At 35.0% G+C, this 16,224-nt stretch overlaps 1 protein-coding gene across 1 annotated transcript in view; it reads left to right on the forward strand.

Moving 5' to 3' along the window:
- PRKG2 (protein kinase cGMP-dependent 2) overlaps nucleotides 1-16,224 on the forward strand; it is a 112,687-nt gene that overhangs the window by 12,223 nt on the left and 84,240 nt on the right. Inside the window, exon 2 of the mRNA XM_003772969.3 lies at nucleotides 5,688-6,152. Coding sequence (XP_003773017.1) covers nucleotides 5,701-6,152 — 452 coding nt within the window. The 5' untranslated portion in view covers nucleotides 5,688-5,700. The remainder of the gene's footprint in view (nucleotides 1-5,687; nucleotides 6,153-16,224) is intronic.

Genomic DNA, 16,224 nt, shown 5'->3' on the forward strand with positions numbered 1-16,224 from the left:
TCAAAGATTCTCTAACAACCAATTGGGCACCTTCCTTTTCTTAGAAATGCCAAAAAAATTTCTATACACCTACCAAAGTCATGACTAAGTAAAAAGTTCCTGCCACTAAAATTTATGAATTTCACTTCATTTTCTATGCTGGTCCCCATCTGAATCCTCCAACCCCATCAACCTGATTCATGTATAACTCCTTAAAACTCAATATAATATATTATCCAAACCAGACCAGTTGACTCCTGGAAAATTTATCCTGGTCCTCTAGAAAGTAGACACAACCGAAATGACTGAATAAAAATGTGTCCAATTAATAAATGCTCAAAGGATATGAACAGACAATTTTCAGATGATGACATTAAAGTCATAGTCATATGAAAAAATGCTCTAGATCATTATTGATTAGAGAAATGCAAATTAAAACAACTCTGAAGTACCACCTCACACTTTGCAAGCCGGCTAAGATGACAAGAAAAGATAATGATAAATGTTAAAAGGGATGTGGGAAAACTGGGACATTATACATTGCTGGTGAAATGATCCTACTATTCCGGAGAGCAATCTGAATCTATGCCCAAAGGGCTATTAAACTGTGCATATCCTTTGACTCAGCAGTGCCACTACTAGTTCTGTATCCCATGGAAGTCATAAAGGAAGGAAAGGATCCACACTTGCAAAAATGTTTGTAGCTCTTTTTGTGGTGGCAAAGAATTGCAAGATATGTAGGTGCCCATCAATTAGGGAATGGATCAATAAGTTGTAATGTATGAAGGTAATGGAACATAATTGTTCTATAAAAATAATGAACAAGATTTTTTTTTTAGAAAGGCTTGGAAATAGTTACATGAACTGATACTGAGCAAAACAAGCAGAACCAGGAATACATTGTACATAGTAACAGCAAAAATGTACGATGATCAACTATGAAAGACTTGGTTCTTTTCAGTGCTTCAGTGATCCAAAGCAATCCCCATAAACTTTGAACAGAAATGTCATCTGCATCCAGAAAAAGAACTATGGAGATTGAATGTAAATCAATACATGTCACGTTCACTAATTTTTTATGCTTTTTTCTCTTCAATGGTTTTTCCTTTTTGTTCTGATTTTTCTCTTCCAACATGATTCATAAAGAAATGTATATTAAAAATAAAATTAAAAATAATAATAAAGAGAGAGATATCAGTCAAGTATTTTGCAACTCATAAGGCACTATATAAATTGAAAGAATAATAATATTATATACCAAGAACTGTATTAAGAAGTAGGGATACAAAGAATAGCACCAATTAGAAGAACAACATAAAACAGTCCTTGCCCTCCAGGAGTTTATAATCTAGTTAGGAAAAACAACATGTTAACATCTATATACAAACAAACCACATACTGAATAAAGAAGAAATAATAAAAGGGAAAGCAATGAATTTACAGGGATTAGAAAAGGAATTATTGGTAGAAAATGGAATTTTAACTGGGACTTAAAGGAAGCCAGGGAGGCCAGGAGGCAAAGATGAGAGAGCATTCCAAGAATGGGAGACAGTCTAAAAATGGTTAGAGCTGAGAGATCTTAGAGCTGCAAAGAGGCTGCTGGATTATAATGTTTGTGGGGGAGTATAAAATGTAAGAAAACTGGAAAGTAGTCAGGGGATCTAGGTTATGAAAGGCTTTGAACACTGAGGTTTTGATGTTGGAAACAATATAATTATTGAGTTTATTGATTAGATTTATTAAATAATTGAAGTAATATTAAGTAATTGAGCTAATTGAAATTTATTGAATAAGGAGGTCATCCTTGTGCCTTGGGAAAATGATTTGGGATCTAAATGGAGGATGGACTGAAGTAGGAAGGATCTTGAAGCAAGTAGACCTACTAGCATTTTCTAGTGCAATAGTCTAATATGAGATGAAGACGGTGTGCACCAGGGTGGGGGCATATTAGGAGAAAGAAGGAGGCAAACTTAAGAGATATTGCAAAGGTAAAATCAATAGGCCTTGGAGTAATATTGCTAGGGAGGGTGAAAGATACTGAGGAATTGAGGCTGGCTCCTATGTTGTGAGCCTGGAGGATTGGGAGAATGGTGGGTTTTTTTTTTTTTGCCAGTAATAGGAAAATTTGGAAGTTGGGGAGAATTGTAGAGGAAAGATAATGAGTTCTATGTTGGGCATGTTGGATGTAAGATGTTTTTAGAGCATCCCATTTGAGATATCCAAAAAGCAGCTGGAGATGTGAGACTAAAGGTCAGTAGAGATGTTAGACCTAAATTAAGTAGATTTGAGAATTCTGAGCCTATTGCTCACCATATCTACTTAATATTTTGCTCATACTGCTCTTCTATCTTCCCAACTGAACTATAGTCAGTAAAAGAACTGTAATCATTTAAAAAAAAAAAGAGCTGTTCTAGTCTGATGTCTCCCTAGCACTAGAATAAGTCCTAGGTGAAAGAGTGGGAAGCATTCTTTACCATGGTCCTCTGGAGACATGACTCATTATTGTTCTTAGGTCTTTCAAAGTGTTTTTTCTTTACAATGTTACTGTTCTTGTGTAAATTGCTTTCTTGGTTCTGTTCATTTTACTCTGAATCAGTTCATATTACCCAGGGTTCTCTGGATACATTTATTCCATCATTTCTTGAGTCTGTTCCAACATTATATTTATATATTACAATTGATTTGGTTGTTTCCAAATTTCTTCAAGGGAATATATGGCACTTCCTTAAATTTGTTTTCTTTTCTTTTCAATCCTTTAGTTCTCTCTTCAGTATTATCCTTTTTCTTAACTCATTTCTCTTTCCTATCTTTGCATGTTTCTTTCTTGAATTTGATATGTTTCTATACCAGCCTCTATGTATGTATGTATGTATATACATATTCAACCACCTTTATTTAGTTCTGATAAGAATGATGTTAATTTAATATTTTCTATCCTACCCTTCCTTCATATTTGTATACTCTTCTCATGCAACCAATTGTGAGAAATAACAAGTTCTTACTTCCTCCTCTTTTATTTTTACACTATTGCATTTTTTTATCCACTTTTTTTTAACTGTCAGTTCAAAATCAATCCACTACTAAGGACCTGAGGTTTTTTTTTTTTAAATTTAACTCTCTCAATAGCCTATGAAGACATTGAAATTCTAAAGGTTCCTTTGTTTCTTCCCTGCTATTAGAATAGTAAATAACAGTGGATCATCATATAACTCTTTCCAGTTGTTTGAATGTATTTGAACATTTGGTTAAATGCATTTATTATTGTAGTGTTCTTTGTACCCTTTGTGTTGTAAAGTTTCTACTCAGCTCTGGTTTTTCATCAGAATGTCTTGAAAGTCCTCTGCTCCATTAAAGAACCATTTTCTCCCTTTTGGGATTACTCTTAACTCTTCCAGGTAAGTTATTCTTGGCTGTTAGCTTACCTCCTTTACCTTTTGGAATATTGTATTCCAACATCACCATTTATTTATGATAGAAGCTGTCATATCTTAGTGAGATCTGGTTATAGTACTTGGTACCTGCCTTTCTTCTTTCTAGATGCATGTAATAATTTTTCTTTTGATATAAAAGTACTGAATTTTGACTTTGACATTCTAGAGCTTTCTTTTGTGGATTTCTTTTAGGAGATGGTTGGTGGATTCTTTTTAATCTTCAGCTTCTCCTCTGATTCTGCTAGATTTGATCAATTTTTAATGTGTCATTTTTAAAAAAAATATCGCATATCAGACTTTTAAAAATAATATTTTTCAGGAATTTCAGTGAGTCTCAACTGATCTCTTCTTGTCCTCTTTTTTCAGATCAAATTTTTAAAAAATAGCTTTTTCTCCCCTTCTATCCCAATCTTTTGGTCCTGATTGGGCAGCCATCTCTCTGTATTGTCCATCCTAATATTGCTGTTTGGCCATTGATACTCAGGAAAAGATTATCCAATGTTGTCTGTGCCATCCCAAAAAGCATTAAAAAGAAGAAATGCTTCAGTACTGAGCCAGAAGAACTATTCCTTCCCATCTCCCTCTCACTCCCTGGTCTTTTTGGTTAACCAAGATGCATGCAGTATGTGATGGCCTGCTGTCTGTTCTCATGCGTGCTTCATGAAATTCAAACCCTGCTTTTGAATGTCCACTTTTTTTTTTACATTGAAGGGTCTGCCAATGAACAAAATCCATTGCTTGTAAGAGAGCCTGCCAACCCCCCATCAGCCTTGAACATCACACAGGGCATGGCTCAGGTAATCTGAGGGTAGCTTTGTAAGGGTGAACAAGGTGGCATTGGGAGGAAGGGGGTCCCACCCAAAGGAGAGGGTTCCCAGGAGTTCCCAGGAGAGGTGTGCTGGACCTTAGAGGGGAGGACCTTGAATATCCTTATTAGAAAAGGAATGGACACATATCTATAGGTAGCTTCCTGTAGAGAATCATGTATCTACTGTATGATTACATATGAAGTAGTAACTAGAAACAAGCACCAGAATGATAAAAGGGCCTGCAGTCTTTGTAATAAATGGAATCTCACACCACCCTGGCTCTCATCCCTCATTACTTACGGTCTCTGCCATTTCAGGTGGACAGGCAGTGCTGGTCACATAAGGCCTGTTCCACTCGGGAGTTAGAGCCGTGACCCTTAACAATTGCTTATGAAAAATATTGTTTCCCTCTATTGGATATTAAAAAATAAACACATTTGTCATATTAGCTAGCTGTCATCATTAGTTTATAAAAATCAATCTGGGGATTCTGATTGCTTCAGTGTTTCAGTTGTGGTGAGTTATTAGCCACAGTATGTTTTCTCTGAATATCTTTGACCTCTAATGCTTAATAACACTTTTCTGATTTTGTACAATGAGACATAGTCAAGAATTAAATAGCTTATATTCCAATCATGTCTAATGGATACCCGCTAGTCAGAAGTTTAAATATTTGCTCATAAGTTTGGATTTCATACCATGAATACCATTTAGGACAGAAGCATGGATTTAATCTGAGGAAATTATCATTTATAATCACTCAAAATACAAATTGGCATTTACTCACTTATTTGAAGTTAGATGCTCCCTGTGTTTTAGAAGAGGTTGAAAAAAAAGAGACAGGAGAAATTGCTCCACTATTTATTTACAATGCTAGCAATGCCTGTGACTTTTTATTTTAAACAGTGCTTATCGTGAGAAAATATTGAATCTGATAGGTGCATATGGTTTGAGAAAATTGCTAATAAAGAAATACCAAATCTGTCTTCACAGCCATCATGAATACTTTCTAAATTCGAAGTAGATTTCTTTCCTCTAACAGCAAAGAGAACTGTGAGAGATATGACACTCCCATGCCTTGGTTCTTTAGCTGCTAGTTTTTGTTTATTTCTCTGCCATGCTGACATCCAAATTTGGTTGTGTCTCTTTTTACAGAGGCTGTTAGAATACCCTGAGAGAACAGGGGATGCTTTATGTGAAAAGCAGAGCTGTGAATGGATGCCAGTGAAGTTAAAATGGATGAAAAGTTTAATAAATGCCAATTGCACTTCACAATATGCCTTAGAGCCAGAAACATGGAAATTGATTACTTATACTGATTACTTATCAAACAACTGATGATTTCTCTGTCTTTACTTTGGAGTTGGGGGTGGGGAGGTTGGGGGAGAGAATGTAGGACAGAGAAATGAGAAAGTTGCTGGAGGATGTAAGCTGGCTGAACAATACACACTTGTGTGCTCTTGTGCAGGTGACTGGGCAAAATGGGAAATGGCTCTGTGAAACCCAAACAGTCCAAGATTCCAGATGGCCATGCGGGGAAGTTTTCCGGCACAACTGATTCCCTTAGGAGCAAAGTGATAGAACTGGAAAGGGAACTAAAGAAGAAGGATGAAGAGCTGCAGCAGAAGGAATATCATCTGAGAGACCTGCAAGAAAAGCTCTCAAAGCAGACTATTGCTCTTGCTGAGATCACTGAAGAACTCCAAAACAAGTGCATCCAGCTGAATAAGCTACAAGATGTGGTTAACATTCAGGGAGGAAACTCACTTCTATTTTCTCCATGCAAAGTGTCTCTGCAGATTAACCGGAGGAGCTCTGGCTTGGTCTCTCTCCACAGCAGGAGAGGTGCCAAGGAAGGGGTATCTGCTGAACCAACCACCAAGACCTTTGCAGAATTTTCATTTGAGAAAGCAAGAGTCAGGAAGGACTCAAGGTAAGCATTTTGTGCTTCACAGTGGTATTTATCAAACCTCTTGATTCTCAAGACTGTATTTTGAAATATAGCATATAAAATTTTTAAAAATGTTTTTCAGCAATTTCAATGAATCTTAATTGATCTCTTCTTGTCCTCTTTTTCAGGTCAGATTAAAAAAAATAACTTTTTCTTTATTTGCCCCAATCTTTTGATTCTGGTTGGGCAGTCATATTTCTTGTCCGTCCTAATATTGCTGTTTGGGAACTGAATACTCAGGGACTCAGAAACATAAAATGTGAAAGGCATACCAAGAACCTAAGAAAATGTTCATCTCTCCAACCAAGCTTATCTTCTAACTGACATGTGAGAATAGTGATTATGTTGTCAAGTTGGATAAGGCCATCTCTACTCCAGGATTTATAGGAAATCCCAGGGTAATATGATGCTGAAGAAAGAGAGAGGAGAGTTGTAGGTACTACTTTTAAAATCCACTGAATACTTTACCTCCTGTTGGTTTAGTGGTTAATCCTTTTCGACACAGCTTCTCATTGCCTTTAGCCATCATGACCTAACCTTAATCTTAAATGTTTTATTCCAATCTAATCATTTCTTTCACAGAACTAATTCAGGAATTATCCATTTAATTGACCAGCATTTTATTAAATTATGTTTATGTGTTAGGCATTATGAGACATTGCAAGATACAAAGAAGAAAAAGAAAGACTCCCTGTCCTCAAGGAGCTTACATTCTATAGATAAAAGATTTCTGTAAATATTGAATTGTATTTTCCCAGTTTGCCATTAGGATTTTGTGCTCCTTTGTGTCATATAGCTGAGATGCAATATAGTTATTTCATTTATTGAAAATCACTTCTAATTCACTTATGAACATCTAAAGTTTAATGACTTTTCATGGGAAACCTAAATCATGGGGATGATATGCCCATCAGATTTTAGGAAGTGTAAGCTTCCTTTTTTTCTCTTTTTAAACTCTTTATATTTTGAGATCTCCCTCACCCCCACCAAATCACCAAGTGTATCTTGAATATATAACACAAACACATAATAAAATATCTTTTTGAAAAGTCTTGAAAACAGAAGAGAGGCAATAAAGTTTAGGATCATAGATTTAGAGTTTAAAAGAATCTTAAAAGTTATATAGATCAATCTCCTAAGTTACAGATGAGGAAACTGAGGCCCAGAGAGGTGTAGATACATTTCCAAGGTAACATAATTCAAGATAGAATTCAAGCTAAAGGCATTTTTTAATGAAGCAGAATTAATTAATTACTTAATTATTATTTTTTAGCACATATTGCTTTATGGGAGAGCAAAATTAGAGCAAAACTATGGGAGAGATAAAAAATAGAAAAAAGAAATGAACATAAAATATATTGATCTACATTCTGTCTCCTTAGTTATTTTTCTGGATGCAGATGGTATTTTCTGTCCAAAGCCTATTGGGATTGCTTTGGATCACTGAACTACTGAGAACCAAGCCTTTAATAGTTGATCATCACACATTCTTGCTCTTATTGTATACAATATATTCATTGTTCTGCTTGTTTCATTCAGCATCAGTACATGTAAATCTTTCCAGACCTTTCTTAAATCAAGCTGAGGACTTTATGACTGTAAAACCAGTATTCCTTCTACATCATGCTGCCTTGCAGTCACTTGCATTAAATATAAGTTAAAATCCACCCAAAGATAAATATTTTAATGAAAATACAGACATTGGCAGCATAAATTAAATACTTTCATGTATACATATCTTATGACCAACAGTCGTAAGAAAGACAAAGAAATTGAAGAAGAAAGAAAAACAACTAAAAAGTTATGATTCTACTTAAGCATTGGAACAGATTTCCAATTTGGTCATTGAAGTTAGATTTAGTCCAAGCTTTGATTCATAGGTGTTTGGAAGGGGGCTTTTGGGCATATAGTACCATAGATTGTCTTGTGTGTGCGGGAGAAGATTAAGTATTAGAAGTACAGGGAGTACTTTTAAAGAGTAATATTGTTGTCCAGTGAATGGGAAGTATTGAAAAGCTTTTGTGAATGTTTGACTTACCCTGTGAATATATAAGATCTGCACAGATCCAGCTGTCAGACCTGCCCTTTTCATAAACAATTAATTTTCTGTTTTATCTAAATGTTAATTAGCAGACTTTAGCCCTGGTAGAATGACATTATTAACCTCACACTTTTTTTTTAAGTGTCTGGCACATAGTAAGTGCTTAATAAATGCTTGTTGCCTATTGCCATGTTGTCTAATGGTATACAGACCTATTAATCAGAGACATCTGGTACAAAACTACTGGGGCTGCCTTTCAATAGGAAGCCTAAATTTGAAACCATTGTTTTGTATTTTTTTTTCATGAGAAGAAAAGACAAAACAAAAGACTTGCCTCTTAACTTCTTGTATCTACTCCTTTTTTTAGGAAGGACAATTATTTTCATTTATCACTCCCACCCCGGGGGAGCCGAATAGGTAAAAGTAGAAAATGCCAGTGAGTAATATGTTGAAATGAGATGGGAAAAGAGAGTAAAGAATCCTGTGTCTCTGATGCCAGAAGCAACAATGCTGCATTATTGAGTGATTTAGAAATGACACATAAAAATATAGACAAAATTTTTCCTTTGTGAACAGGAATATTTCTATGGAAGAAGAAAATTATAATAGCTTACATTTTTAAAGTGAGTTAAGGTTATTCATTGTCTTATTTGATATTTCTAATGACCCTGTGAGATAGATAGCACAGGCGTTCTTGTAACCACTTTGTAGATGATAAAAATATGTAAGAGAGGAGCAGTAGGAAGGGGACAAGGTGTAAAAAGTTTTGAATGTTTAAGTGTTCAAGATGATACAGAGAGTCTTTTTATTGAATAGGAAATATCTGAAGTGATTTTTAGCACTTCAAGTACCAGCTAGTCACAGCCTATTCTTGCCAGCGATGTAAATTGTAATTCCTCCACATTTTTGTAGAAACTTCGTATGTAACAACCATCTAGTGATGAGCCTTTCCAAACTTAGTTAATTAGGCTGATCCATAAATAGTAGACAAACAGAAGTTGCTGGGCCTGTGCTCAATGTTTCTAACTTGGTAAAGTTATCTTGTATTGACTTTCTTATGGATCTTGTATGTGTCTCTTTCTGTGTTGTCTCTCTCCCATTAAAATAGGATTAGTTGAAAGCAGGAACTGTTTTTGATTTTTCTTTATATCCTCACTGCTTAGTTAGCACAATGTCTAGCACACAGCAAGAACTTCATAAATGTGTATTGATTAGCTCTTTATGGGGGCAAAGAAAATCAGCTTAACTATGCAACAAAGATGAACATCACCATAGATAATCATGGACATCAGAGAATCATAAACATCATCATCAAAAATGAACACCATCCATATCCAGAATAGGAAACAATAAATATTTAAACAAGCTTTGCATTTGGCCTTCAGTGGTAATACACTTTGCTCAGACCAGCTCAAACTTTGTGAGAATTACAGAGTAGTATATATGATTAGGAGTATTCCTCCAATGATATATATCATCAGTGTATGGGATGACATGGGAAGGCTGACTTTTTGATGAAAGGGACTCATAGCAAACCATTTTCTCTTACTTGGCAAGATTTCAATACAAAACACATAGTTCTGGAATTCACAGCTTTGAAAGTGGTTGGGTAGTATTTAGATTAGCATGGGTAAAACAATACAATCTTCATATCAGTGTAATTTCATTGAGCAAGGACCCATTCAGATCTGCCATCCCAGAAGTAGTCTGTAGGAGTTCTAGCTAAAATGGATGGGGAACAAATACTTTTGGGTTTCTGGAACTTGTCATATCTGTTTTATATAAGGAGAGTGAATTAATTGTTATTCTGCCACAATAGAATTTCCCCATAGCCCTCTTTCCTGGGCTCAGAGCTGTAACTAGCAATTGTTGTACATGGGGAAAATGCCACAGATGTTCCTAGGGCAAAGACAGATTCAGTTATATAAAAGATGGGGAATGATGAAACCACAGAGAGAGGCTTTGGATCTCAAGACACAAGGTCTCATTGAAGAGAACCCCTTAGATAATACTCTGTGGTGAGGAAGATGCAGAGGATACCAAGAGATTGCTAGTAAGGAGACCACACAAGAGGGAGTGGTCGGGGCATAAGAGGTATCGCTTGTGTCTTGTATGACTGCAGGGGATGATTATTCTTTTGGTTAAATTTTCTTTTTTTTTTTTATTATTGTGAATTTAATCTCCAAAAAATACAAACACAAGAATAAGAGGCTTGCAGAAGAAATATAATTGTTTTAAAATTAGTATATGTAGATGTATATATGCAGTACATGTGTATGCATAATTTCATAATTTAGTAAAAAATTTCTCTGGGTTTACAGCTGCCCTTTTTATTTATGTGTATTTTTCTTAAAAAAGTATTTGATTGATGCTCTTTTATTTGCATTATCTATCACTACCCACTAATTTACCAGCCTCATTCTTCCATCTGCAGTAAAAAATATGTATAATTCAGCAAAACAAAACAACACATTTGCCATGTTTGAGAATATATAAGTATATCTCCTTCTGCATTCTCCAGTCCATTATCTTTCTGGCCAGAGGTGTGGGGAGGTAGATTTCATCATTAGCCTTTTTTTTTTTTTTTTTTTTTTTACTAAGGCAATTGGGATTAAGTGACTTGCTCAGGGTCACCCAGCTAGGAAGTGTTAAGGTCAGATTTGAATTTAGGTCCTTCTGATTTCAGGGGTGGTTCTCTATACACTGTGACACCTAGCTGCCCCATTAGTCTTTTAAGTAATTATTTTTCTTTACTTTGATTAGAGTTCTGAGATTTTTTGAAGTTATTTTTTCCCGATAATCCCAAAGTAATGTAATTATGCCACCAATATTACTCTTTTGGCATATATCCCCAAAATCAAAGATATAGGAAAAGATATTAAAAATATTTATAGTGGTACTTTTTCTAGTATCAAATAACTGGAAACAAAATAGATGCCTATCAGTAGGAGAAAGGTTAAACAAATTGTAGCATATGGATGTAATGGAACAATACAACCTGCCATGCCAAAAATGATAAATGTGATAGATTCAGAGAAAAACAGTAAGATTTATACATATTGATGCAGAGTGAAATGAACAGAATGAGAAAAACAATTTTAGTAAGGTTTCTTTTTTTTTTTTTATTTAATAGCCTTTTATTTACAGGTTATATGCATGGGTAACTTTACAGCATTAACAATTGCCAAACCTCTTGTTCCAATTTTTCACCTCTTACCCCCCACCCCCTTCCCTAGATGGCAGGATGACCAGTAGATGTTAAATACATTAAAATATAAATTAGATGCACAATAAGTATACATGACCAAACCGTTATTTTTTTAGTAAGGTTTCTTATAGTTGTCTAGTCGTTTCTGGTTTGTAATGATCATGTCAGTTTCATTTTCTCTATGTTATTACTACTCCTGTCTTTCTTTCTGAAGAAAGCTTTCATAATTTATAGGATTAGGTTTTTGAATGGTCTATATGCCTTTGATCTCCAATATTTCTTATTTTTGAGAGAATTTTCTTACATATTTTTCCCTTTCTTCCATAATGCCAGTCTTTGCACTGGAGTCACTGAGTCTTAAAGTATATGATAATTTAATTTAGATGATTTAGAGAATTTTTCTAGTTTCTCATGTAGAATTTGGAAGAATTTTCCAACCCTCTCCTTTTAGAGATGAGAAAACTAACCCAGAGATGTGAAGTAACTGACCCAGTGTCACACATTTAGTGACTCTGTCAATTTGTTAATAAACATTTTTAAGTACCTGCTGTGTCCAGACACAGTGTTAAGTAATATCATAAAAGGTAATTATTTTCATTGTGGTCTTCTTGCAAATGTTAATAACTGCAGTGTAAAATGCAGTTTTACATTTTACTGTAAATGTAAAATTTACATTTTTTTAAATGTAAAATAAAAGTGTCCCATGGAATGACGTTCCTTTCAGTCTTTGGAAGCAAAATTAAACTAACTTTACCAATTCCTTTATTTGCTTCTTGAGGAAGAATCTGAGAGTTTCCTTTTACTTTAGATGAAATTTGCTTTTGTGTTCTGGTGTCATTTCTGGTGAGAATGTCAAGAGGGATGTGACTGTAAGTTCCTCGAGGGCAGAGGCTTTGGCTTTTCTTTATATCCTCCAATGCTTAACATAGTGCTTGGCACATGATAAGTACATAATAAATATCTGTTGGTTGATTTGACTTCCTGTACAAGTCTGCTCTTTGGTTGACTGATGTACAAGCTTTTTCAAATCTGCCAATCATAATCTCAAACTGAAAAGGTTTAATTTTCATCTTTTATTGAATTGAATTGTATTTCAGTTTTAGAATTTATATTATAAACTATATATAGTCCCATAATCAAATGTTGCTCATTTTCCATATAAAAGGATTCAAAATGAACGAACTTTTTTCAGGTATCTAAACTTTTCTTCTATAGACAATTATAACAGATGTTTTCTGACTCAAGGATTAGAAAGGCCATGTTCTCTTTTCTCTAAATATTTGGTGTTCTGATATTACTTGTTGTAAATGATGCTCTAATTCCCTCTTTTTCTATTCTAGTGGGCACCTGGGGCAGGGTCTGATTAATGGAGATGTAATCACTGAGGAAGTGTTTCTGCCACCTCCTTTTCTTTCCTCAGTACAGCACAGCTGGCTTGCTCTACTTCCTTCCTCCTTACTGCCCTTGTTCATGGAATGGGTGCTGACTGGCCACATTCACACATTCCATCTGCTCAATCTGGCCATTGAGCCATGGCCATCATTAGCCTAATTATTCTTGTTAACTGGATTTTAAGTCGAATTGTTGCTGCAAAAGTAATCTGAGTTCTCTTATCACTTTAAATTTTAGTAGTATACAACAGCTTTATAGTTTATCCAGTTAGATCTTTATATCACCCTAGAGGAGGATTTATTTCCTAAGGGAGCAAGAGAAATAAAATCTGTGCATATATATGAAGAAACATATGATGAAAAGTCTTATCTGAACAGCTTGATTGTCAACAAGTCTATTTCTCTTCATTTTTCCTAAAATAGGAGAAACTACAGCCATATATTAATATAGAACTATTACCCTCTTCTTATTTTTCAAGATTATGAGGAAACTAGAAGAAGCCCGTTTTTATACTAGTATGGATTTACAAAGCTTACAGACAAATAAAAATTAAATGCAGGAACAAGTGGGAATTGACTTTTAATACTAAATATGATCACTGAGTATATCTGCAAAACTATTGCTCTGGAAATATTTCAGCATTTTGTAATGATGTTCTTATGACCTTTCTGGATTAATTAATTTAGTATTAAGCATGGCAAATAATTGGAGAAATGAACAATCATCCCCAGGCAATCTTCTTGTAGTTTATTTCAAGTCCAGATGGACAAATTATTCTAGAACATGTAGAACCTATAGAATATTAAGAATGCTTCCTGGAATCATGCCCTGGGACTGCTTCCTTGGAACTATGAATTTTTACTGGAAAGTTACTGAGATTATTTGTGATTGATGAATCTTCTGACATGACTTTAATAAAAGTGAGTTAGATTCCACTGACTACTGGAAGAGCTTATATATCCATCTAGGACTCCTCCATTTTTTGATGCTAACTGTACATTTTCCATAGAGATTCATTTAATTGATGGTGACCTATGAAGTACACTTTGTGAAAAGAGTTGGAAAGGAAGAGGAGGATGTAAATCTAGAAATTTTGTAACAATTCATTACCCATAAATAGAGAGTTGTTAGCCATCAAGATGATTCTAGATGCAGGGTGATCTTTTCATATGGAGGGGGCTTGATGTTCATTGATTGGCATAAGGTTCTCGGAATACAGAGACAAAAATAAAATAATCTCGAGCTCCATGGAATTTGCTGCAGCAGCAGGGGATTGGAGAATACATCATGCACACATGTAAATACAAAAATTTAAGTGTAAGGAAAACTTTATCCTGGACCTGCTCACTCATTTATGCTTCCAATATGGTTCAAGAATAAGTGTGCATTCACTCTCTAAGAAAAGGAAGGTAGATCTGCTGTCCTGGAGTGTATTTTATGAAGCAAGTTAGATTTATGAGACATTCTTAGACTTGTTTTTCATTCTATTTTTTCTAATATAATGTTCTTCTTGCCTTCTATTCCCTTCTTTTTTATTATAGCTTTTTATTTACAAGATATATGCATGAGTAATTTTTCAGCATTGACAACTGCAAAAACTTTTCCCCTACTTCCCCCACCCCCTTCCCCAGATAGCAGGTTGTCTAATACGTGTTAAATATGTTAAGGTATAAGTAAAATACAATATATGTATTCATGTCCAGTTATTTTGCTGTACAAAAAGAATCGGACTTTGAAATAGTGTACTATTAGCCCGTGAAGGAAATCAAAAATGCAGGCGGACAAAAATAAAGGGATTGGGAATTCTATGTAGTGGTTCATAGTCATCTCCCAGAGTTCTTTCGCTGGGTGTAGCTGATTCAATTCATTATTGCTCTATTGGAACTGATTTGGTTCATCTCATTGTTGAGAAGGGCCACGTCCATCAGAATTGATCATCATATATTATTGTTGTTGAAGTATATGATGATCTCCTGGTGCTGCTCATTTCAGTCAGCATCAATTTGTGTAAGTCTTTCCAGACCTTTCTGAAATCATCCTGCTGGTCATTTCTTACAGAACAATGATATTCCATAATATTCATATACCACAATTTATTCAGCTATTCTCTAATTGATGGACATTCATTCAGTTTCCAATTTCTGGCCACTACAAACAGGGCTGCCACAAACATTTTGGCACTTACAGGTCCCTTTCCCTTCTTTAGTATCTCTTTGGGATATGAGCCCAGTAGTAACACTGCTGGATCAAAGGGTATGTACAGTTTGATAACTTTTTGAGCATAGTTCTAAATTGCTCTCCAGAATGGTTGGATGTATTCACAATTCCACCAACAATGTATCAGTGTCCCAGTTTTCCCACATCCCCTCCAACATTCCGCATTATCTTTCTCTGTCATTCTAACCAATCTGACAGGTGTGTAGTGGTATCTCAGAGTTGTCTTAATTTACATTTCTCTGATTAATAATGACTTGGAGCATCTTTTCATATGGCTAGAAATCCACTCCCCTCTTTAAAAGAAAAAGAAAGCCCCTGGTCAACTAGAATTTTTAAGTACCTACTCTGTGCCAGGCACTTTGCTAAATGTTCTAGAAAAGCAAAACGAACCCCCCAAAACAAAATACAATCCCTGCCCTCGAGGAGCTCATGGTCTAATGGGGAGACAGTGTGAAAACAGCTATGTATGAATAAACTCTACAGAATAAATCCAGGATAGTTTCACAAAGCCTTGGGGACATTCATGGTTAAGTGGGAAGTGACATGGATGAAGATCCAGTAGATGGAAAAAGCTTGGTCAGACAAATGGGAGGACAACCAGGAGATAATGGTGTCCTGAAAACCTAGAGAGAAGAGATTATCAAGAGGATATTATGATCATCAGTGTCAAAAACTGAAGAGAAGTTAAGAAGGTTGAAGATGGAAAAAGCTATTTGATTTGTTAACTAAGAGATCATTAGTAACTTTGGAGAGAGTGTTTTTGGTTTAATGATGAGAGTGGAAGTTAGCCCACAAAGAGTTAAAAAGAATGAGAGGAAAGAAAATAGTCTCCTATTGTAGATGGCTTTCTCAAGGAGCTTATCCAATAAAAGGGAGGTACAGTATATCACTATAACTAGTAGGGATGGGCAGATAAAATGAGTGTTTTAAATATTAGAGAGTCATGGTTATGTTTTTAGGCAATAGGAAAATAGCCATAGACCAGGAGTGATTAAGTATTAGTGAGAAAATAGGGATATTAGAGTCTGCAGAGAAGACTTAATAGACTTTTGTATGTAGAGAGATTTGTCTTTGCAAGAATTTGACAATAAATGACATGTCCAAGATCATAAAGATGATACGTAGAAAAGCCACAATTTGAACCCAAGTCTTCTGATTTCAAATTTAGTGTATTTTGTTGCTTGTTTATCTTGTAA

Source organism: Sarcophilus harrisii, chromosome 6 (assembly GCF_902635505.1).
Source record: "Sarcophilus harrisii chromosome 6, mSarHar1.11, whole genome shotgun sequence".
Lineage (NCBI taxonomy): Eukaryota > Metazoa > Chordata > Mammalia > Dasyuromorphia > Dasyuridae > Sarcophilus > Sarcophilus harrisii.